We start from the raw sequence: 23,484 nt of genomic DNA on the forward strand, positions 1-23,484 counted from the left end.
CTTAAGTGTGCAATGGGACTCTCCCCCCAGGGGTGGGGCGGGGTGCGCAGGTAAGGGCTGGGCAGAGTATGCATTTTATTTTCTTTCCTCTTATGTTAAGAATGCCTAGTGGCAATAACTCTGTGAGGAGTGGATGTCCCCTGTCTGTTCTGGCGTCCTCCTGGGAGGGGCCGCTTAGCCTGGGGCAGCACTGTGGGCAGGCCCTCACGTCGGAGATACACCCAGGCCAGGGGACAAGCCCCGAGTCACTCCTGCTCCAGCCCGTGGAGAAAGGGACGCCGAGTGGTGAGACAAGGGTGGTGACTGAGCAGGCCAGGGTTCCAGTTCTGGTCCCGCCCCTCGCTGTGCAGCCACAGGCCCGTGTCTCTGTGTGGGGACTTCGGTCCCTCCTCTCTGGACTGGGGGCAGCTGGGCTGCCAGGGAGCGGTGGCACCAGCTTCGTGCAAGACACGGGCAGAGGTCCCAGGTGCAGAGAGGTTCTGCTGCTCAACCCCGGAGCATCTGGGACAACACACTCACCCCCGGAGACACCGCCAGGGACAGAGCTCTGCTTAGCAGGGTGCCTCCCGTGGCCTCACAACTCAGAGTGAAGTCACTGTGGCTGAGAACAGCTCACAGAAACCCTGCACCCAATACAGTTATCACAGGCACCCTACAGCCCCCTTCACAGGGTGGCGGGGAATATGGTGCACGTGAACACTATTACCAGCAACTGGAAATTCTGGCATACATGTTACCATTGTGATTATTTCTCAGGGCCTTTGCATTGTAATATTTTATACTCCTCTGAGTGAACGAGGCAGTGACATTGGCCTACCAGTCTCACCCCCCCAGCTCAGCTGCCTGCTCTCTTGTCCACCACACCTCCCTCTGACCCTCCCCCGTCCCACTGGCTCCTCCACAGTGTCACCTGCTGAACTCCCCCCGCACCTGTCGCCTCCCTCGGACCTCCAACTGCGGCAGCACCTCAAGGCTGGGACCTGGTCTGCTCCTCTTCTCGGCCTTCCTCCGCTGGTGGGCGCGCCCATTCCCAGGGGTTTAGGTACTGGCTGGTTTCTGCAGACTCACGGGTTAGCATTCTCTAGCACTGGCCTCTCCTCTGAGCTCCAGACCTGCACGTCCACCAGCCCACCTGACTTCTCCACTCGGATGTCTCCGTGGAAACATCAATACGTCTGCGTGAAGCTCCTCACGCTCCACCTCCCCCAACGCGTTCTGTCCCATCGGCCCCTGTTCGTACACAGCGCGTCAGCATCATAGTTGCCCAACCAAATATCTAGCATCTCTCGGTTCCTTTTCGCCCACTCCTCCCTCCCTGGGCGCACCCTGTCTTCAAGTTTCTCTCTTCCATAAGCCACCCTTGCTGTGTGCTTTCTTCTCCAACGCCAGGGTTACTGCTTCGGGTCTCCGGTGTGTCTGAGTTTGCTCTGGCCTTGTTGCCGCTCTATCCAGTGCAGATCACATCCCCGCCGGGGTTCCCGTGGTCCTGCGGGGCCATCCCAGCCTTCCCAGCGGGACCACAGTGTCCTGGCTGCCTCTGCTCCAACCCCACTGGGCCTTCCCTACCTCAGGCCTCTGCACTGGCCACTCCCTCTTCCTGGGATGTCCTTCCTCCACACGTCAGCATAGGAGCCACTCAGGTCTTCCCTGATGTCCTCTGCAAGGTGGGCAGTGCCCCTGTGAGCCTCTATCATAGCCCAGTTCCTAACATTTTGTTTATTCATCATTTACTTATTTGTGGCATCCCCTCCATGAGAGCAGGCGTCACGTCCCTCCCACTGACTGTGTGCCGACGGCCTGAGCAAAGGAGGAACTCAATAAGCCAACCCTGGATGGTGAAAAATAAGGCATGATAAAAGAATGTTTTTATCCTCACCTGAGGGCATTTTTCATCGCTTTTGGAGAGGGAGTGAGGGAGGGAGTCAGGGAGGAAGAGGAGCCAGGGAGAGAGTGAGGGGAAAGGGGAGAGAGAGAGACCCTGATCACTTGCCTCTCACATGTGCCCTGACCAGGGATTGAACCTGCAGCCTCTCAGTCTACGGGACAATGCTCCAAACAACTGAGCTACAGCAGCCAGGGCGATAAAATAATTTTGGAAAAATGGCTGACTGAGTTATAAGACAGATTTTCTTTGGTTTCAACTCGCTTTTATGTTGATCTGTAGATTGTCAGTGACTTCTACCAGCCCAATGAACATATAAGATGCTGCATTACTCTATACAGGTCCCAACGTATGATTACCCTTGAAGAGAAATACTGTGGAAATTTTGATGGCCTAACTTCTTCTTGTTCCCCAGCCCTGGACAAGAACGTACAGACCAGGGAAGCTGGAGTGCTAGCGTCTCCTGCTCATCCTCAGCCACGTGACTGTGATCAATAGTGAGTCCGAACCCACTGTGAGCAGAATCTATGGCAATTGCCTATGGGGATACCTCAGCTGCAGATAAGTGGGCATGGAGTCCCGCCCCTCTCGGTCAAAACAGACCAAATGAAAACCCATAACGCCTTTAATGCCCCAAACACATCAATGTCTATAGAACCAATTACCGCAGCAATCAACTAGACTTGTAATAAACTGGCAGAAGGGGCCACAGCTGTCCGCAGGGGCAGCGAGGCACACACGCGGAGAGACCCTCGAAGCTGCCCCTGCGGACTCCACCTGCCTAAGGAAAAACCCCAAGGAAAGATGAGCACGTCAGGGCCGTCCGGGCCGCTGATTTACCCGATTAGGTTGTTTTCCCCCATCACCAGCTCTCACATTTCAACACAAAACACACATTTTAACTGGCAGATTTATTGAGCTGTCGAGCTGCAGAAATGCTTCCTTCTCCCTTTCTTATTCTTTCTTTCTTATTTTTTTTTTAATCTGCAAAAGCAAAAAACAAGTGAAAGTCTTTTTCAACCTGCGTGGTTGTTGCAATGGCTCTCTATTACGGGCTTTTGTGGTATTAAATTCTGACCGAGTCTGTCCCCAGCCAGGCTTGGCCAACTCGATGGGCCCTGTGTGGTTATGACTTAGGCCAGCTGTCTATTCCTAAGTAAGCTGGGCTCTAAGGGGAGACCAGTGCGACCACTTTCTGGAGCCCCGAGGCATGAACTGGGTTCAGGCAGGGACTGTCTCCAGTCCTGCCTTGGTGGGCAGTCACGAGACCACAGCGGCCCTTCGCAGAGCTCCACGCTGGTGGTGGTCTGGGTGTCCCGTGTGTCCCAGACAGGGATGGCCCAATGTCACCCCCAGCTCCTCTCCCCAGAATGTTTCCTGCCGCAAGGGGATCCTTCACCGAAGGCCCTCCCCAGGCTCCCAGCCACGTCCCCTTCTGTGTCTCATTCTTCCTGAGCACAGAAGGTGCACAAGCCTGCTCCTGAAAAAACAACCAGGATGGATTCTCAAGGTGGAGTGCTCTGGACCACGTGGGAGTTTTCTTGGCCTTCTTCGTGGGTCCCACAGATACTGACGAGCCAACTTCAAGGAGAGAGGTAAGATGAGGCCGGAGGAGGGAATGGTTGCGCTCTACCTTTAACGTCTCACATCCTAAATGCGTGTTTCCGAACGAATGCGTGAGCACCGCCCCTTGGCACAGGAGCGCCTAGTCTCCCCTCCAGGTGCCGATGGTTGAGGTCTCCGTGGCCCTGACTCTGGCGGCAGCCACACATCCGCAGTGAAGTCAAAGCGCCCCCGGGGAGTTTTTCGAGAGGGGGGGAGCTGATCTGATTGGAAAACCGTCCTCCTCTTATCAGTAACAGGAACAGAAGTGAGATCTTCTCGACGGAGCCAGCATTAATCACCCGCATCTTGTACTGGGCCTGGCAGGCGGGGCAGCCTTTGCAAATGATGTCAACCCCTCTCCGTGCTTTCTAAATTCATTACTTCCCCGATCCCTTTCTTGCTGATTTCCTTGACGTTAGTTTTTTTTTTCCCCCTTACTTTGAATTTTCCCTGTGAGGTTGCATCATTCGACCATTGAACCAACTTCCAAAGAGCTCCGTGAGACTCAGGGAGCCTGCCTCTGACAACTGAGGAATGGAGACCAGGACAGAAACCGGCCGAAGGACCGCTGAGAGGGGTTCGCTCATTCAGGGGTTTAGGCCAAGGACCTTTATACCTCATGTTTAAATACTTACACGTGCATTGCATATCACATCCAACAAGAGCCCATTACTACACCCCCCCCCCCAAAGAAAACCTTCTACCTTGCTCTGTAAGAAAAGCAATCATAGGAAAGGCGATTTAAAATAAAAAGACTATCGCTGGCTTCTATAACAAGAATCGGTAGCTGGAAACTTGGAATAGCAATCCTCAGTCGGACCCGACACAGGGATTTATTCCAGTTTCCAGTATTTAACCCCATCCCTGCCACACACGTGATCACTTGGCTTTCACGTCTGACCTGTTTTTCTAACGCCACACTCGCCAGGACAGAACCTTCCCCACCGGCCCACCTCCACACACACCACCAGCAGGCCCAAGACGCGAAGGAGCGGGGACACAAGAGTGCACTGGTGCCCCGAGGCTGGAGGGGAAGGTGTGCGGGGACATGCTGTCATTTCCCTTGGGGAGGGAACAGAACAGAAAAAAGGACGGCGCTCACTCATTTATTCATTTCACCAATACTGCCAGAGGGCTGCACAGGGCGTCACACATTGCAAGAGAAGGGGCGGGGGTGGGGTGGGTGGCGGGGGAGGGGGAGAACTTGACCTGACCACCGCACCCCCCACCGGCCATGCCTCTGAGAATGCAAGCGCGTTCCTTTACAGAGGAACAGCGTTCCTCAACGGCGTCCCTCTCTTGCACAGCGTGCCGCTGTAGAACAGGACGGGCACTACGGACACGGTGCTGCCTAAGGGTACTCACCCCAGAAGATGTGAAAACCCGAAGTGACGTCAAGTTCAGGTTCCCCGTGTGATGTACAATCTCCATGGCATCACCACTTCTTTTGTAATTTTTTTCTCCAACACTTTTTTTTTTTTTGCAGAGGTAAACAATGAGCAGTGGAATGGAAGTCCTAGTAGACAGATGCCTTGTCCTATTGAGCCCGTGGCTGTATGTTTATTTCTCTCGGATCTGCGTCACTGTGGTCAGCCCCCCCGAATGTGGGTCTACATGCCGGATACAGGAGGGCGGGCTAAACAAATCGGTCCCATCTCAGCTCGCTGAGTCTAGGACACAGAACGAACGTGCCGAGTGCAGAGTTTCTCCTCTTCACATTCCATCAGGGAGCCCAGGTCTCTCTCTTCACCATAGTCATGCTAGTGACCAGCCTGATATTAACCAAGTAACTTCTACCTGCCCTGCATTACGCAAGAAGCTACGAGCATGCTGGAGATGGGGACTCTTTGTGACCGCCTTTCCCCTGCTGGGACTGTTCTGCCCCCAGGTCTGGGCACAGCCGGCTCCTTCTCGGCTAACAGGCCTCAGACCAACCTCGCTCCTCGCCCCACCACAAAGGCTGGTCTGCTGCTTCCATGGGCCCCTCCTGTCCTCCCGTCAGCCTCCAGTACGCCCCCCGGTTTCAGTTTCCTCATCGAATCGGTCACTACGTAGAATAACTGCTTCCATTTATCTGCTGCTTGCCACTCTCTGTCTCTCTTCACTAGAATAGAAGCCCCGTAAAAGCAGGCAAGTTCTCTCTGCCATCACCATCATACGCCCAGCACCCAGACAATGTTTACATATACAAGGGCTTAGATAAACAAGACCACTCCGAGGCAGCAATCAATCAAGTTGTGAAGGCAAAGCTTACATATTTGGAATAGAGAATAATCTAGAATACTATACAATTAACGACTAAATTGTAGGTTCTGTGTAATACGTCACTATTGCCAGGGCCGCAATTATACGAAAGACATTTGACATCACCCCCAAAACTAAAATACTCAGCCAGGCGAAAATAGAAAACCCTGTAACAATTTTCGGTTTCTAGAGGGAAAAAATGGGCACTTTTGAGCACTATTTTTAAAAACCTAGAACCAATGCTGGAGATTGTAAGGCGAGGACAGTGCTGCCTACAGTACAGAGTTTTAAAAAGTCAGCTTATCGCCTTTAATCCGGATTGTGGGTGTGTTTCCAGTGTCTTTCAGGGGCCAAGGACTTAAGGCCACTCAACTCTGCGCACAGGCCTCACGATCGCTGCCTTCCTCAGAGAAACGGCCTGGTCCATTCCGGGACACTCCTCTGTGGGGAGGGGCCACGAAGTGCCCCTGGCGGCCACATGCCAGGGCAGCTCCTGGGATGAAATTCCTGCTCGGGACAGGAGGCCCTGGGATGACGACTGAACCTGCTCCCTGTTGGTCTTCAGTTAAGACATGTGCCTTTCTGCCCTGGCTGGTGTGGCTCAGTGGATTGAGCACAAGCCTGCAACCAAAAGGGTCGTCAGTTCGAGTCCCAGTCAGGGCACATGCCTGGGTTGCAGGGCAGGTCCCTAGTAGGGGACCCATGAGAGGCAACCACACATTGATGTTTCTCTCCCTCTCTTTCTCTCTCCCTTCCCAGACCCTGTTTAAAAACAAGTTTAAAAATCTTAAAAAAAAAAAAAAGATGTGTAGCCTTTTCATTCAGAATTAGCAATTTCAAGGTTGTCCCCCGAGAACTTGCTCATTAGGCATGCAGAATCTCAGGCCCCGCCCAGTGTTCCTGAGCTCAGGCCCCGCCCAGTGTCCCTGAACCAGAACATCCACTGAAGGAGTTCCCGGGTGATGTGTAGACACAGCCGATTCTGAGACACAACGCTATGGGTACAGGAAAACGAAAACCACCCCAGTGATTGCATTGTCATCACAAATCGTGTCCCGCCCCCCAAATTCACTCCACAATCAAAACTCCAGAAAACTCAAGGTAAAAGGCAATGTGGATCCCCCAGGAAGGCTAAGCAGATTGACGTCTGGCCCAGGGGAGCCCACCTCAGACCAGTGGCCTGGCTTCAGTGGTGCTGGGATCCCGCTTTCACCGCATCCAGTGCCCTTCCCACCTTGATCTGCTCCTCTGCAGTAGCAGGCAAAACAGCAGGCAGCATTCACACTCTCTCAGCAGGCGGAGGTGGTTTTCTGACCCTGGCTCTGCCGCCTCCTAGTCCTTCGACCACAGGCAAGTCCGTGAAAGCCCTCTGATGCCTGATTTCCTGATCTTTCATGGAGGGAGGGTAAGACGTATGTAAGTGATGCGTATGCGGAGGATTTTTAGCAAAGTGGCTGGCTCGATGTAAGTGCTCGGGAAAAAATGGTAGCTATTTGGCAATATTATTCGCAGTCACTTCTTCCCCCAACCTATAGATCCAGTTGACTCTGGGCTCGCTGCATCAGAGCCCGGGGACTTGAGACTCTAATTAAATCCTCGCACATATGTCGGGAGAGCTTAGTTGCTTTGTGAAGACTCTGTTTACGATGCCACCGGGCTCATTTGCAGCCGTGCCCTCCTCAGGCCTGCCTGCCTGAGACTGCCAGGGAACAGCTGTCTCCTCCAACCCCTCTCTGCTCTCTACAGGGCTTCGCGTGGAGCCCACCCTCGGCAAACATTTGCTGAATGAATTAATTAATCATTTAAAGAAAACAGCTAGATGCCATAATTGCTTGGCCACTTGAGTGCTGACTTCATCGTCGTAAATGTGCCTAAAAAGAGCCTTCGGAGCTGCTTTCAGCCCCCCGGGTTGTAAAATGGAAAGCAACACAGAAACTGAAGTTATTACTCTTCACTGGATTTCTATGTTGTGTCCTTAACCTAATTGGATTTTTATGCCACGAACCACACAGGCGGGCAGGCTGGCCTCTGAACTGCCCTGGCACCTCCATGCCCAGGAGCGGCTCTCGGCCGGCCGGCTGACTCAGCTGCTGGTTTGGGTCCAGCCAGAAGAGAAGTTTGCTCGAGAACCTGGGTAGACAGACCGACCGAGCCTGTCGAGGGCTCTGCCCACCCCAAAGTGTATTGATGCCAAGTGGAAAGCAGGGCCTCCCGTGTGACCGCAACGCGGGGCCATGGCAGTGTTCCTTTGTCCTCTGACTCTAATCTGATTTAAGACTTCTCCAAGCTAGAGGGTCGGCTGAAGGGAAGATCTCTCAGCTTGCATCTTGGAAGGAGAGGAAGCTACTCCTCTTAGCTTTCCCCATGGAAAGGAAGCAACGGGCTAGAAACGAAACAGAACAAAACAATAGTGGATTCGGGACTGGAAGGCACCTCGGAAAAGAGGCATTTGCTTCCTGCCCACTGTCAAGGCAGCTAATCCCAGGGCCTCGCGGCAACAGCAACGGCGAGAAACGGCAATGGCGAAAGTCGGATCTAAAGTCACCATGAAAGTGATATCAGAAAAAGGAACAAAGAAAGATCCCAGAAAAATCCAATCCTGTATGGAGGACCAAAAAAAAAAAAAAATGAAAAGAAAAGAAAAAAGAAACTGTACTGTGCTTAGTATGTCAGGTGGGGAATTAGAATTAAGCTCTTAGAAGTTCTTATTTGAAGAAGGTTCGGGTTTTTATTTTGGTCAGTCACTTCTCTTATCTACAGATCTATAGCTCTTTCCTGGTTTCTTCTGAAGTGAGAACAAAATAAGGCTTCATTCCTTCAACAAACAGTGGATGCTAATTACGTGTCAGGCACTGAGTCAGGGAGGAGGCCTCGAAGATTAATGAGAAGCGGTCAGATGGCCCTACTTCCTCCCAGGTTCCTACGCAAAGTTCGGCTCTCTGTGGGGATGACTGTGCGTTTTCTTTTTTTCCAGTTAACTTTGTAAGTCTTCGCTCAAGGTAACACAAACTTTTCAGAATATATATATTTTTTAGTGTTTTAAAAGAGTTTCATCATCAAAGTGGCACATGCCGCTTGTAGGGAAAGCAATACAGAAGTTTTTAGTATAAAAAATAAAATTCCCTACCTTGTATCCCTAATCCTAGAGCAAGCCGAAAATTTGTTCTCACAAATGCATAAAGAAAGCGACTGTGAGATTGCATACATGTTTCTCACTTTGTATGTAATACATGTGTGTGTTCTTATGCAATTTTAAACAGCCAAGACCCTAGTGTAGCTACTCTGTCTGCTTCCCAATGGCCAGGGCTAGACTACCACAGAGGGACAGGCAGTAACCCGGTAGCAATGGCTGCCTCTGGGATCACTGGGAAATAAGAGTGGAAGCAAGATTTAATTTTCACTTCGTTCTATTCAATAACACTGAAAATTTTTCCCCCAAATTAACTTTTTTAAATCAAAAAGAGAGAGAGAAATGTGGTAAGTGCTGTGGAGTCTGCTATCACGGGGGACGGTCGTTCAGGAAATGACAAGACAAGGACATTGAAGAATGCTGCCCAAGGATACGTACGTATGCGGAGCTGGAAGAGCACAGAACAGGCCGCAGAGCACTCCGCCCGGAGCATCAGGAAGGCGCGGTGTGCGTGTGGGCATCTGAGCGGGCGCCTGGAGAGCAGGAAGGGAGAACTTGGAGAACGGAAGTAGAACAGAGGACAAGTTTAGAGAGACAACATGCGCCAAGGCTCAGAAGTGTGGAAAAGATTCAATGTCCTCTTCCAAACCAGGTCACACCTTGGTCCTGGACCCAGGGCCTGACACTGGGATGGGGTGTCATTTAATTGCAAATGTTAAGTGTATAGAGCTAAAGGGGGAAAGTAAAAAAAAAAATGCAAGCAAGAAACAGAAATCGTAGCCAGGAAGACCAATGCGCTGATCTCAAGGGACTAAACAGAGAGGAAAATACTCCCAGAAATGGGACGACAGAACACACACCAGTGGAAAAAGAAAAAAAGAGGGGGCCAAGGGGAGGGCAAGAGGGGGGCCCAAGGGAAAATTTCTGAATGAGACAGATAGTTACAGAGACTTCAGAAAGCACATCTATGGCCTCAGACTGGGGCCGGGAGAGAGCCTCAGGCTTTAAACCGGGAGGAAACAAATGCAAGGGTTTGGGATGGATGATAAGTGTAGCCCTGTGCCACCAGAGCGGAGGGTGCTTGGGGTAGAGAGCGCTCAGTGACGCAGCAGCTACAGGGGGCGGAGGACATGGTGGGCTGGAGAGGGACTCTCAAAGATGCTCGGTTCTAATCTCTGGAACCTATGACTGTTACCCGTCAGTGGCCAAAGGGGTTTTGTAGATATGCTTAAAGTAAGACTCTTAAATTAAGACTCTGACAGCTTTTGAGAGGGAAAGATTATCCTGGGTTAGGAGGGTGGGTTCAGCATAATCAAAAGAGCCCTTAGAGGAGGAATCAGTTAAAGAGAAAAGGCCACGTGACTCAGAGATTGGAGTGATGCACTTCGAAGGTGGAGGAAGGCGCCGAGAGCCGAGCACTACAGGTGGCCTCTAGCAGGTAGAAATGACAAGGACAGAGATTCTCCCCCAGCACCTCCAGGAGGAACCAGCCCTACTGGAACCTTGAGCTTGGTCCACTGAAACTGATTTTGGACCTTCGGCCCCCAGAACTGTCAGAGAATGAGCGACGCTGTTTGAAGCCCCAGGTCTGTAACAATTTGCTACAGCAAACATGAAAAAACGCATACAGGAAGTGAGGTCACATCCATGACGAGACAGCAGTGAGGAGTCAGTGAAGGGCTTCAAGCTGAACCGTCACAGCATTAAGTGGCATTTTAAAAATGCAGCAAATGGGGAGACGTAGAATGGACTAGAGAGGAAGGGAAGTGAGGAAGAGGAGACACACAGGGATGCTACTGCTACACCCCTTAGGAGAGCTGACACTGCAAATGCGTACGGTTTTGGGAAACAGGAGAAGGTACCTGTTGAAGAAACACTTAGCTGCTACCAAACCAGAAATGGTCGCTTGTGGAGGATGGACAAGAGCAGCAAGAGTGACTCCCCACATTACATTTTGACCTAGTCACGGAGGTCATGATCCTGCTAGAGGTCACAGAGAAAAGAGGTGTCTGTCACTGAGGTGCCTGCGGAATATACAGTAGAAATGCTGAACCCTCAGGAGCAAAGGAGGTTCTGAATCTTAGGGAGAAGGGAAGACTTAGAAGGTAGGTTGAGGTAGACAGAGAAAAGACTCAGAAACAGTGAAAAACAGATGAACATTAAGAATGAAATATAACATTTTGGGAAATGACCAAAATCTAAACAATATCTTTAGAGGAATAATGTTGAGAGAGAGAAAGAGAGAGAAAGAAATAATTTCCAAAGAGAATCTTAACAGGATAGCATCAGGAACACTAGAAGAAGACAGAATTTTCAGGAAGGCAGACCTGGTCAAGAGGGAGATTCTTCTGCCAAGAGAGAGAAAGTCATAGAATGGAAGCATGAACTTCTGATTAAGAAACCTCGATTTCCTTCTTCACTGTTATCTCCGTAGAGTGAAGAGGTTGAAAGAAAGAATTTGAAGAGTTAAAGGAAGTTAGGAAGGACAGAAAAGACACAACCTACTTGCTCAAGAAATCTCGTGGTGATTGGTGACATGTTGACAGAAGACAGTAATAAGCGTCGCAGGTTTATAACAATATTATTTGGAAGCTGTAAGGTTGACAAAGGGATAATTCAGTGGTTGAAGAAGTTGGAGAGATTGAGGAAGAGGAGACTAATGAGTGAGTGAGGTCGATGAGGAAGCAAGAGCGAGAGGACAAGTGGACAGGCGCATAGGTCATCCTGAAGAGAAGGAATGACGAGAAGATATATATGAATTTAGAAGTGGAGAGAGGGGAGGTTGGAAAATTTCTCTCCTGGTAGTCTTTATTTGCATTGTAAAAAATGATTAAGATGGCCTAATGGTGCACCACGAGAAACAGAAGTCCATTTTTCTGACTTCAGTCAGACCTGTCTAGAGATGCTTGTTGTCACATAGGGGCAGGGCCCAACCACAGAGTGACAGTATGACAGAGAAGTGCCCGTTGCATCGAAGGCGGCCTTCTCCACATCCAGCCCCAAATACCCGTCTTGGCGTTTACAGTCGGGCGTAGTAACTAAAACCTTTTCCGAGCCTGTGTGTTGAAATCCGCTCGGGCTGTCCCCACGCCGGAAGGGCCTTCAACAGCACTCCCATCCCCGGTGCCTTCGCCACCACCAGACTGCAGCGGCAACTGCAACGATAAACCGCTGCTGAGTCCTCACCCTGAGCCTGGCTCTGGGCTAGACCCTGGGAGTGCAAAGCTAGAGGAAATGAGGAGTTCCGCAGTGATTCGTCGAGAGAAGAGGGGCATCTTTCATCAAATGCCTGCCTTAGAGAGCTTCTCACACAAAGTGGGGGACTCGTAAGGACCCAGTAACTAGTAGAGGTAGACAGGGCCACCAAGGGCATAACAAACGAGATCCTGATCATCAGCTGGCTACACAGAGGTCACCTGGAAGATTCCGAAGTCCTGACCCTGAAGTCCTGTGCTCTTCCCATCTCATCTCACGCCCGAAAACCTCTGTGCCTACTCTATTCATAAGCAATTTTAGGAATCTGATCATACATTCAAAAGAACAGAGAAATCCTTCCCACTAAAAGGTCTTAAAAGTTAGAGCAGGCAAGAACATGTGATCAAAGGACTCGTGTCCAAAAAGGTGTCACTTTGATGTCATGGTAGGTATAGCTCTCTCAGAACACCTGTCTCCCCCAGCGTATAAACCCTGCTATGAGCCAATTCTCTCAGCCCGCAGATGAAACTCTTCCTTTGTTTCATGCACTTATAATTCTTTACCAGTAGCATGCCTTCATGCAGGCTTCTGGAAGACAGTGGAACGAGTGCTTAGGGAGGAAAAAAACATTCCAGAGTAAAAATCAGACCAAACAATAAGATAAACGCTATGATGCAGGGACAAGACTCAGGGATGGGCAGTGGTGTACGCGAACAATTAAGAGAGATCAAAATAGAAATACTAATACTGTTGATTATCTTTTAAGGTCAGTAACAAGCAAGGGGTCGTATACACCAGAGCTAAAGACCACGGTTGGACGGTGACAAATCTAGGTCCTCGGTGGCGAGGTGGCTTGAGATCAAGAGGGGTAGGGCATGGTGTCAAGGTCACGGACAGATCTCCCTCCTGGGCTCTGTGTTGAACCTCAAGGACACTGCAATGCTGGGGACGGAAGCAAGGGGGAGAACCTGGTGTTCTGGGGGAAGTCAGACTCACTTCCCAGCAGTCCAGTGGCTGGCAATCCTTGAACTACACACAACCCTTGACCTACCTACAGGCAGCCCTTGACCTCCAGGCAACCCTTGAACTACTGGCCTCATCGGAAAGCCACGAGGAGTTAGCCTTTTGGTTGGATCCCTGGGCTGTGGCATGGAAACACGAGAAAGCTTTGCTGGCTGTAACCGGTCTTATCTATATTTACTTCTGTTCCTCTCCTTTTTTTGGCAGAACAATTTTAAGATGCTGAAGTTTGAAGAGTTACCAGAACCCTGTGCCTTTGAATTTAGAGGAATCAGGGCTTGCAGCGACTACAGCGCAGACATAAGCCTTTTGCTTCTTCAGGAAGAAAGGAGCCAGAAGGCATGCTCAGGCTTCTGCTGTTTCCTGAGCAAGAGCGAGCAGGGCTTTCTGTGGAACACAGGGAGCCGAGCGCATCTTGGCCACAGGGGACCATCTCCTCCACTGCAGCCCAGGGGCAGCAGAGGGTCCCCAGTCCCTCGATCATTAAACCATAGGATGACCTACTTCCTGAGTTTCCACGGCGCTAATCCCATCACCAGCCCTTTAGCAACCCACACCCCCATGACGTGGCCTCGTCAGAATGCTATGAGGGTTAGATGCGGAGAAGGGCCATGAATGGCAACTCCAAACCAGTCCTGCTTGGACAGAATACACGTGAATGAACTACCCGGCATTCCTTCTCTACCAGAAGGGACGTAACACTCCGATTTCTTACACTTACTTGGACTGAATAGTAATCTGCCGTCAGACAGTGGACGAGGATTTATCTGTGAGGCTGGAATCCGGAGCCACTGAAGAGGGACCCACAGTACACACCAGTAGGAAAAATGGGTCCACACGCAGGGCAGGAGGGAGCGAGGAGGGGTCTACTGGGTAGTGGGTAGGTGCTGTCAGAGCTTGCCAGGCAGTAAGGGGCGGGGCTGTGGGACACAGGAAGTGGTGGGGACACTGCAGTAGCTCCTCCTTCTCCTCTACTCCATAAGAGCAGCTGTTGCTATGGTAGCAGAAGGCATGGTGGCTGGTAACAACCTCAGGAGGACTCTCTCTGTAACTAACACGACGACCGTAGAGCATGGGCATCATCCTGCATCTGACCTTTCCCCCCACACACACACACACCTGCATGTGGAGACTGGGTTTTAGCAACCAAACCTTGTCGGTGTTGAGGGTGGGCACGGAGCATCCAGGCCACACCTGCACTGCCCCTCCCCTGCAGACGCCGCTTCAGTTCGGTCCTGTTACACTTAGGCCTCCGGGACTTGGACTGGGTGTCAAACTTGTCGATGCCCATGGCACTCACCTTTGCTGATGTCTTCATATTCCAGCCAGAGCCGCCGCTGGACCTGCTTGTTTGGGTACCAGATGGAGCAGGACTCCTCAAAGCCATAGACAGCTTCCTGGATGTAATGGTTGCCAAACTGGTCCAGCAAGGCCACGAAATCCCCACGGGATGTCGCCCCATCGAGGGAGTGAAGGGCGTTGCTGAGGGCTATGGAGAGACACCCGCCAAGAATAAGGTGAGAACTCCCCGGCGGGCTCCTGGATTCCCAGGCCACTCAGCCCCGAAGTGGACATCCCGCGTGGCCCACCGTGAACTGCAGAGCTGGCTGGGACTACCCGGTGAGTGTGTCCATTGAGCTAAATCAGACTTTTGGCTGCTAAATAAATGATCTCTTTAAGCCAATTGGCCATGCTGTTAACTTTGGGCAAGCGAAGCAAAACGTTGCCAAATCTATCCCCCCTGCTTAAGTCCATTTTTTTTCACATTACGAGTCATGACATTAAATCAATTTAGTGAGCTCAAATAATAGCATTTGGGGGGGACTGAAAAAGAATAGCATAGTCTGAAATAGAAACAAATACCAGCAGAGAACATTTCACCTCAGAAGATGAAGTGTCGCTTCATGGAACTTCTGTTGTGTGTACGTGGGAGTGAGCCTATCCCAGATTTGCGCTCCCTGGTTAAGAATTATATTTGTCCGAAAGACAGTCTGCTGAACCTGGCCAGTTTTCCGCAGCCCTGCTGGCCTATGGCCCTCCACACCTGTGTCCTAATAGCAAAAGGCAGAGCCTGGTTCAGGCACGAGACCCCAAATCCACGTTACCCATGAGGCCATGCGTGGCTGTGAAAGGCACGTGGCCACTGATTGCCAAGCCCGGCCTCACGCAGCACCTGTGCTGGGAGGGTCTGGACTGCTGAGTCTCTTGAAGGGAGCAGGGTGGCTTGGTTCCAGGTGTTCTCTGCACCAGCAGAGCTGACTTCAGTAAGACCCCCATCCCAATCTCTTCTTGCCAAGAACTCTTTTGTGATTTAAAAAAAAAACAAGTTCTGAGCCCTCTCCTGTCCTCTGGAGGTGTTCTCTGTCCTTCGTGCCTCTCCTTTCTACATGCATGAGCCTCACCTTCTCTCGGTTTATGTCTCACTGCTCTTCAATTGCTCTCCATCTGGCCTCCCCTCTCCCCCTGTCTGTCTGTGTCTGTCTCTCTCTCTGCTCCACCCCCTCTCCCGTTGGTGCTAAGCTCTGCCTCCCTGTGGCTGATCCTAAGACCACTCTCTGTTGTTTCGTCCTCCGGTGCCAACAACACCGTCTGAATCTAGTTAGTCTTCCGTCCACCACAGAGCAACCAGACTCTGTAGCATAAACGTTGGGTCTGGTCCCTTCCTTAGGTGGCCTCAGAGGAAGGTGGTGGTTGAGTCAAGTTCTCCTAGTCTGGTGGGACAGAGACACAAACCTACATTAAGGCCATATTTGCAGACATTTTCTCTTTGGCAAATTGCACAGTGGAATCGCTCAAATGCTAGGGGGAAAAACCCCCCTTGATTCAAGGCATTTACCACTAAGTTTTGAAGAATATTTGTACAAGGCACCTCACTGTCCTGTTCTAGAATAATCTGTCCCCAGTTTCAAATTCACTACTCCTTAACTGACTAGATCTGTCTGTCTGTCCATCCATCTATTCTCTGTTTTGCTTACGTGCTGTCTAGGAATTGTAAGCTGTTTTCTGTTTTTCCCTCCTTCCTCCCTGCTTCTTTCCCTTATTTCCTTCATTGTGTGGAACCTCCACATTGTGCTCGAATTTAGAGGAACTTAGAGGAATTTAGAGGAATCGAATTTAGAGGAATCGCTGCACTTGGGAAGTTTTATTCCATCGGTTTATAGGAAGTCTGCTTTTGCACGTGTTGTCTCCACACCAGGTGACCCCAGAAAAAGGGATAGAGCACGTGTTTCTGTTCGGTGGCCCCTGCCTTGCCCCTTCCAACTACGATCCAAAACAAAACTTGCAATTTAATCTACCCTCAGCAAAGGCTCCGATTCCAGCCATCTGCCCGCCAGGGTGCATCTGAGTGAAGCGATGAGGGTGGTTACATTTCAGGCTGCATCTTCGACAGTGGGGTCGGACGCCTGCGCCCTTGGACGGGGACTCCACACCCGGGAGCAGGCGGCAGGGACGGCCTGCAGCTGCACTCACCCTGAGAGATGGTCACGTGGTTGAGTTTGATGTGGTACATCACAGACCGAACCTTCCAGTGCTGCAGCACGGGGTACCCGGATACCTCGCTGAAGTTCACCATGCCTGGGGGCAGAGGAGACACGGGCTCGGCATGTGTGACCGATTCCCAAGTCCCAACCTGCCAGGTTTGGGGGGGGGTGGGTCTAGGGGAGGCAATCTGAGGAAGGGAACTTCTGGAATCACAGTAACAAGGCTCTCACTTACGGAACCCTTTCTCTTCACCAGGCCTCTGCTTAGCACTTTGCTCGTGTAAATTCAGCTGATCCTTGTGCGACAGGGATCCTCATGTGCATTTTACAGATGGGGAGATTGAGGCTCAGCGATGGCGTTTGTGGAAGGGCCCTAGGCCACCAGGTGTGCCCGAGGCAGGGCTGGGGTCCTTGCCCCTTCCACTGTGAGATCCCGCTAACAAATTTGTATGACGCGCTAGGCTTCCTTCTCACACCAGATCTTCGCCCCCCTTCACAGTTGCAGTAATTGCCTCAGCTCACGTACCTGATAACATTGATTTTTCCGTCCCATTTAACTGACCTGTGCTCAGTAGTTAAGTTTTAATTACTCTGAAACTGATAAGCTTATTAATTCTTTACCTGGAGGGACAGTGTCAGCTCAGCTAAGGGGCAGGGATGGCCCTGCCGTGGGGGCCGTCTGTAGGCCAGGCGTGATGACAGACACTTTGCTTGTGGCCCCGTCAATGGGAAAACTGAGGCTCTGGAACCCCAGCCACTTGTCCAAGGTCATGCGATGTTAAAACGGGCTGTTCTTATTTGAGCAGCTTGGAGAGAGAGGGGCCCCTTACCTAAGTCCTGGCCATCACTATAAAATGCAACTGAAACAAAATAATTAGGCCACAGGAAGTTAAAAAAAAAATCACCTTGCTAAGTTTAGAAAACCAATTTTAGCTTCATTTTTATGCCTAATGTTTGCTAGGTATATATTGCAGAAATAAGTGTATAGATATATGCATATGTATATGTGTATATACGGACATATGCACATATAATGGCCATACAGACAGTATGGATAGATATGTAGGGAGTGTGGGTATAAAGATATTGGCAATAATGCATACACAGTGAGTTACCCTGCCGTTTTGACCCATGCTTCCTTCAGCCTAAATCCACTAATTTCATACTGAAACTAGATGAAGAGTGGGTGGGATTAATTAGCTGCCTGTCAACGCTGATCAGATTAGCTGAGCGATCGCCACGTTTCCATTTCCGTGTGAATCATATGGGAACAATTATCGGTAAGGCAAAGGGGAAAAGGTCAGAGAGGTGCTCAGTGAATCAGCTGCTTAAATTTCACCTCCGTCAATCAAAAAGACAAGTTACCAAAGACTCGGAGAAGGTTTCCAGTACTTTTTCTTTCAAATGTTCTTTTAGGACAAAGTTTCGTGACAACCGTCATACTATACCTATTCTGGCCTTTAACCTTGATGTTAATTTTCTTTTTTTTTTCTTTTGATTTTATTTATTTACCTTTAGAGGGGAGGGGAAGGGAAGGAGAGAGGGAAAGAAATATCAATGTATGGTCGCCTCTCGAGAGTCCCCTGCTGGGAACTGGCCTGCAACCCAGGCATGTGCCCTGACTGGGAATCGAACCTCGATCCTCTGGTTTGCAGGCCCGCGCTCAATCCACTGAGCTACTAGACCAGCCAGGGCTGATGTTAATTTTCGAGGCCCATAAATGAAATGATGCTTCTACAAGTGTAAGGCCCCAGTCTCGCACCTCAAAGGCCTATTTCATCGGAGCATGAACTGGTCCAGCTTTGGAAAACTGTCCTACACAACACACACACTCTACATTCAGCAGCTGCGGCTTACTGTGATTTCCAAAAGTCTGGTCAGAAAAATAATAGCCGGCCTGATAAATAAAGATTTTTCAATATACCAGAAAATGTTCCCTTTAATGGAATTGTTTCCTCGTGGGAAGAGACAGAGCAAGAAAGCAGATGCCAGGGTTCTCACGCTGGCCACTGGCCATGTTGCTTTGGGGGTCAGAGGTCAGAGGTCGGGGGCAGTTTCTGGCCAATAGTCACGGGCCTGAGCTCGCTCTCTCTGGCCCCCTGGCTAGAGGACCTTTCGAACCCCAGTTGTTTCCTCTATAAACGTGAGAGCCTTAGGCAGGGTGACCTACTCCTGCCTTTCAGTTCGGTGACCCCAAACAGCTGTGTGACTTTGGGCAAAGAAACTCATCTGCGTCAGTTTCCACATCTGGAAAATAGGTTGATGGTACGCCTCTCCCCTGCTTTGCAGCAGGTTGTTGAGCCACGGGAATAGAAGGAGGTTGAGAAAAGACAAAGCACCACGGAGACACACAGCTTCCAAAATGTTGTCACCTCCTCCTCCTCCCCTCTCTCTCATCACCCCCAATCATGTGAACTTGACATTTCTTAGTTGATGCTTTTGTTATAGATCCCTAGACTTTAGCGCAGAACAACAGAGGGAGTAAAAAAATAAAGGCAGCACAAACACAGAAGAGCAGGAAGGAGTGAGTGCCCCGCGTTCACCTAGGCGAGCCGGCCGCATCAGTAAACTGCTAAACAGCACTTCTACTCACCGCGTCTGTGCCGGAGCACAGTCGGGGACGCGGTTACGTAACCGCTGACACCCGGCAGGAGCTGCTCTGTGCCCGCTTAGAGATAATATTTCCACTATTTACAAAGAAAGGGATATTGTAAAGTAGATCTATTTTTCAGCTGAGTCACAGAGTTCTTTCTCAGTGTGCCCTTGGCCTGAAGTCAGCTCTAGTTTTTTTTTAAATTTAATTTTATTATTTGGAATACATTTCTGAATGGCTTTTTTTTCAAAATATTTCTGACTATGTTTTCTCAAGAATAAACATTACGTTTCCTCCTGAGTTATGCTTGGAAAAAAAATGACCAAATAGACTTATTTGAGAGGAAGGAAGGAAGAGGAAAGAGTGAAGAAGGAAGGAAGGGAGGAAAGAAGGAAGCTTTCTCCTGTTATTTATTTGAAATATCAGGGGGATGTATTGTCGCCAGAATTCTGAGGTCTGTTTCCTTGGGTTGACCTTGAAGAAGTTCCAAAGAGCGCAGAGCTCAAAATCTTCACATCGATTTAGCACCTTTGTTACCCACAGGCCCCCCAGCTGTGGCCACAGCCTCCTCTACCTCCTCGGCCTGCCCCTGCACACTCCCCCTTTTCCCAGGGAAGAGACTGAACATACCAGTGGATGATGGCCAGACCACACACCAAAACCGAACTCTGATGCAGAATCCGCACAATGGGCCCAGAAACATGCCCCCCACTACCTACGGTAATCATCCCAAGGAGCTAGTCTACTATCTGCCCGGACATCAGATTTGTAGGGAGCCAGGCCACTATCTCCAGCAGCCAGTCCAGGATGCCAAAGAGTCACAGCTGTAAAGCTTGGCTCGATGTGACCAGCACCCGATTAATAACTGAGAGATCCCCAAGCTTTCTCCTTGCTTCCAGTGTAGGTCCAACTCGTACACAGCACGCCACACTGCTGGCTCGTTGGCCTACCTGTGGCCAACAACGCCCATCAGGGCGCACCTGAACCAGGCCCTTCTCCACCCTGAAGCCTTCCCACTCCCCCGCCTGCCCATCAGTCTCTGCAACGCGGCCTCCTCCCACGCCGCAGAGCAGGCTGTGGATAAAGAGCTTCCACCTGTTTTCATCTGGCGGCTCTTCATTTGTTTCCACGGAGCTTATAATACTGAAAAGGCTGGTGGAGCTCAGAGTGCTTAACTCTTATTTTGATAAAGAGGGAAGCAATCAGCAAGATAAAACACATAAACCAATATTTTCGAGTATGTCTTCCAACCAGTAATTCTGAAAGATGAAAATAGCCGTAATATGCAAAAGGGTTCTCCGGCTCCGTGGGTTTAGGAACTACTGGGTTAAATAAAGTAAAAGGGACTTTTTTTCTTTTTTTACTGAAGGATTTTTTTGGAACCTGTTGTGTGTTATAAGGTGTTATAAGCCCAAGAGGTGGTGAGCACAGTCTGTCCAAATACAGCCAAAGAGAGAACGTATTTAAGAGTGCGGCACTGTTTCTTCACGGAACAATGCTTGGGAATGCTGATAGAGAAGGTTCTGAAGATGACGTTAGCTCTAAAAATCTTCTAAGCTTGTAGGTTTATGGGGATTATGACCTATAAATGGCACCATCGTCAGACTAAGTATGATGGTCCCTGTATGGCTCTCAGGAAAGATGCAAGGAAAATGTGGCCAGAACTAGGAAGTCAATATGGAAGAATGGTGGCCGACCACCGCTTGTAGGGACTCTTCTACTTATTCCAGGCTTTAAACAGCTAAGACAGATTCCTTCGTACATCAGAGGGGAGTTCTTGGCCTAAAGGAAACCGCTTAACCAAAACAGGTTAGAAACAAAGGCTGGCTGCCAAAGTAGCCCGTTGAGAATTCCCTCGACACTCTTAGCAACGTTGGACTTCACTCTCTCAACACCAGAAAGATGGAAATGACCCCTACGAATTCTTCTGCCCCAGTGCGCCCAATTAGGTGAGGTCCGAGGACACGAGGAGAAAGAAGTTCCTGTTGTGGTGGGTACCCGAATTTGTATCTTCTCCTGTTTTCAGAGACGTGGATCCAAACGTGTGTTCTTCTGACGTTGTCACATGGACCCACCCACTCGGCCCCCCAAAGCCTTCTAGGCAGCCTCCAGGATCCCTCTGTGTCCTCCCCGCCTGGCGACCCAGGGAGAATCTCTCACCTCCACAACAAGTTCCCGTTTGTGTGTGCACCTCACACCTCCTTTAGAAGGTCTTTCACACACGCGTGCATGGCCAGTGTTTCTTAGCAAATGAAGTGGAAACGAGACATGCGACTCCCCAGTACCAGCAATGCAGGCTGTAAGGGCATGCCTGGAGGCTGCACGGCAATGTTTCAGTGTAAAGTGTGTGTGTGTGTGTGTGTGTGTGTGTGTCGGTAGTTGTCTTTTCGAGGGGAACTGACTTCAATCAGATTTATTTCTGGTCCAAATACGTCTGATCGAGTTCTCTCTTGCTCCCTTCTNGGACCCACCTACTCGGCCCCCCAAAGCCTTCTAGGCAGCCTCCAGGACCCCTCTGTGTCCTCCCTGCCTGGCGACCCAGGGAGAATCTCTCACCTCCACAACAAGTTCCCGTTTGTGTGTGCACCTCACACCTCCTTTAGAAGGTCTTTCACACACGCATGCATGGCCAGTGTTTCTTAGCAAATGAAGTGGAAACGAGACATGCGACTCCCCAGTACCAGCAATGCAGGCTGTAAGGGCATGCCTGGAGGCTGCACGGCAATGTTTCAGTGTAAAGTGTGTGTGTGTGTGTGTGTGTGTGTGTGTCGGTAGTTGTCTTTTCGAGGGGAACTGACTTCAATCAGATTTATTTCTGGTCCAAATACATCTAATCGAGTTCTCTCTTGCTCCCTTCTCCTTCCCTTACAGGGAAAACACTATTTGGTAGTTCAAATGGGCACATTTTTTTCTCACTTGGCATATTTATTCATGTAACAAACATATATCTCACTATGTATCAGGAACTGTTCTATACACTTTACAAATATTAATTAACTTATTCCTCATATCAATCCTATAAGAAAGACAGGATTGTATCCACTTTTTTACAGGTAAAAAAAAATCTGAAGTGCACAGAGAAGGCACGCAACTTGTTCAAGATCACACAGCCAGTGAGGAGTGGGCCCAGGGGGCTGGCTCCAGAGCCTATGCTGGAGGCCTATTCACCACTGTGTTTGCTACTTGAGACAGAACTGTTTCTAATTCCATCCGGGTCTAATCTAAAAGTCTGAACATAACTTGATATCTGGAAGAGGTTTACCCTCAGTGCAATGTATTCTCAGAAAAGGAAGGAAAAGAGGGATAGAGGTCTAAAATAAGAAAGACATAGAATGAGGAAGACACGTAATGGAGAAATGAACAGAGCCAGTAATGGATTTGAGCTTGTATCCAGCCTTCTAGCACATGATGCTGGGTTCCTGGAGAGTTGCCTCCTATGGGTCCCTGGAACCCTTTGAAGTGTCATCTTTGGCCCAGGAGGTGTGCACTGGAGGGCTTTAGAGGCACAGAAACACGCTTCCCCTGAGGTGCTTGCCTCTTCCCATCCCTCAGATCCACAGTACACGCAGGGGAAGATGCCCCTGGGCTCAGAACAGCACTGGGGGGCAGGTGTTGTTGTCCCCACCTCATGAGAGGGCCCTGAGCCTGCTCCTCCCCCGCCCCCGCCGAGGGACGGCTGGTCCAGAGTCACACAGCTAGGAAGTGGCTGGGCAGGGATGCAAACCCAGGGTGGTCGGACAACCCTCACCCTGCTCCGTCAGTACTTGGCAATGACGGGTATTCAGGCTATAGCAGCCACCCACCTTCCCTCCACCTCTCCTATCTCCTGGTCGCTCCTTCTAACCTGCTGCGAACTCTGAACTTCTACGTATCTGTTGTCCCATCCTTTTGCAAAGCCTCCCAATGAGACCAGCAGGAAGAGGTATTATGAGCACTTTACAGGTGAGTATATGATAACCTGGGCGGTTTTACTGACAAATAATCCTGCCAGTGTTCAGTTTTAGGACTGTGCTTTTGTTGTGCTTTAAAGAAACGGCTGGGCTTGAAACCAAAATGCGTGAGGTCAAGAGTCTGGGTTTTCTGGGCCCATGGGGAGCCGCCCAGTGTCTGCGGGCTGAGGAACGACAGGAGATGCACTTACCGGTCAGAAAGTCAGGGTCGGGGGTGGGCTCCGAGATTTCCTCCAGGCACTGGTTCTCCAGGGGCACCGTGGCCACCACAAGACCATCTGGCAGCTGCTGGTCTAAACCTCGAACAAAGTTGTTCTGCCTGGAAACAGAGGCAGACCTTCACTCCGGAGCGCTCAGGTGGGAATCCCACTCCTTGGTGGGCA

At 50.3% G+C, this 23,484-nt stretch overlaps 1 protein-coding gene across 3 annotated transcripts in view; it reads right to left on the bottom strand.

Moving 5' to 3' along the window:
- Positions 1-23,484, bottom strand: part of ASTN1 (astrotactin 1) — a 273,650-nt gene that overhangs the window by 42,944 nt on the left and 207,222 nt on the right. For all 3 annotated transcript variants that reach the window (XM_037035063.1, XM_037035064.1, XM_037035061.1), the window contains exons 14-16: positions 23,293-23,420; positions 16,548-16,652; positions 14,377-14,565 (exon numbers count right to left, since the gene is read on the bottom strand). In XM_037035063.1, coding sequence (XP_036890958.1) covers positions 14,377-14,565; positions 16,548-16,652; positions 23,293-23,420 — 422 coding nt within the window. The remainder of the gene's footprint in view (positions 1-14,376; positions 14,566-16,547; positions 16,653-23,292; positions 23,421-23,484) is intronic.

This window comes from Sturnira hondurensis, unplaced genomic scaffold, assembly GCF_014824575.4.
Source record: "Sturnira hondurensis isolate 20B ecotype Veracruz unplaced genomic scaffold, ASM1482457v3 Scaffold0022215, whole genome shotgun sequence".
Classification (NCBI taxonomy): Eukaryota; Metazoa; Chordata; class Mammalia; order Chiroptera; family Phyllostomidae; genus Sturnira; species Sturnira hondurensis.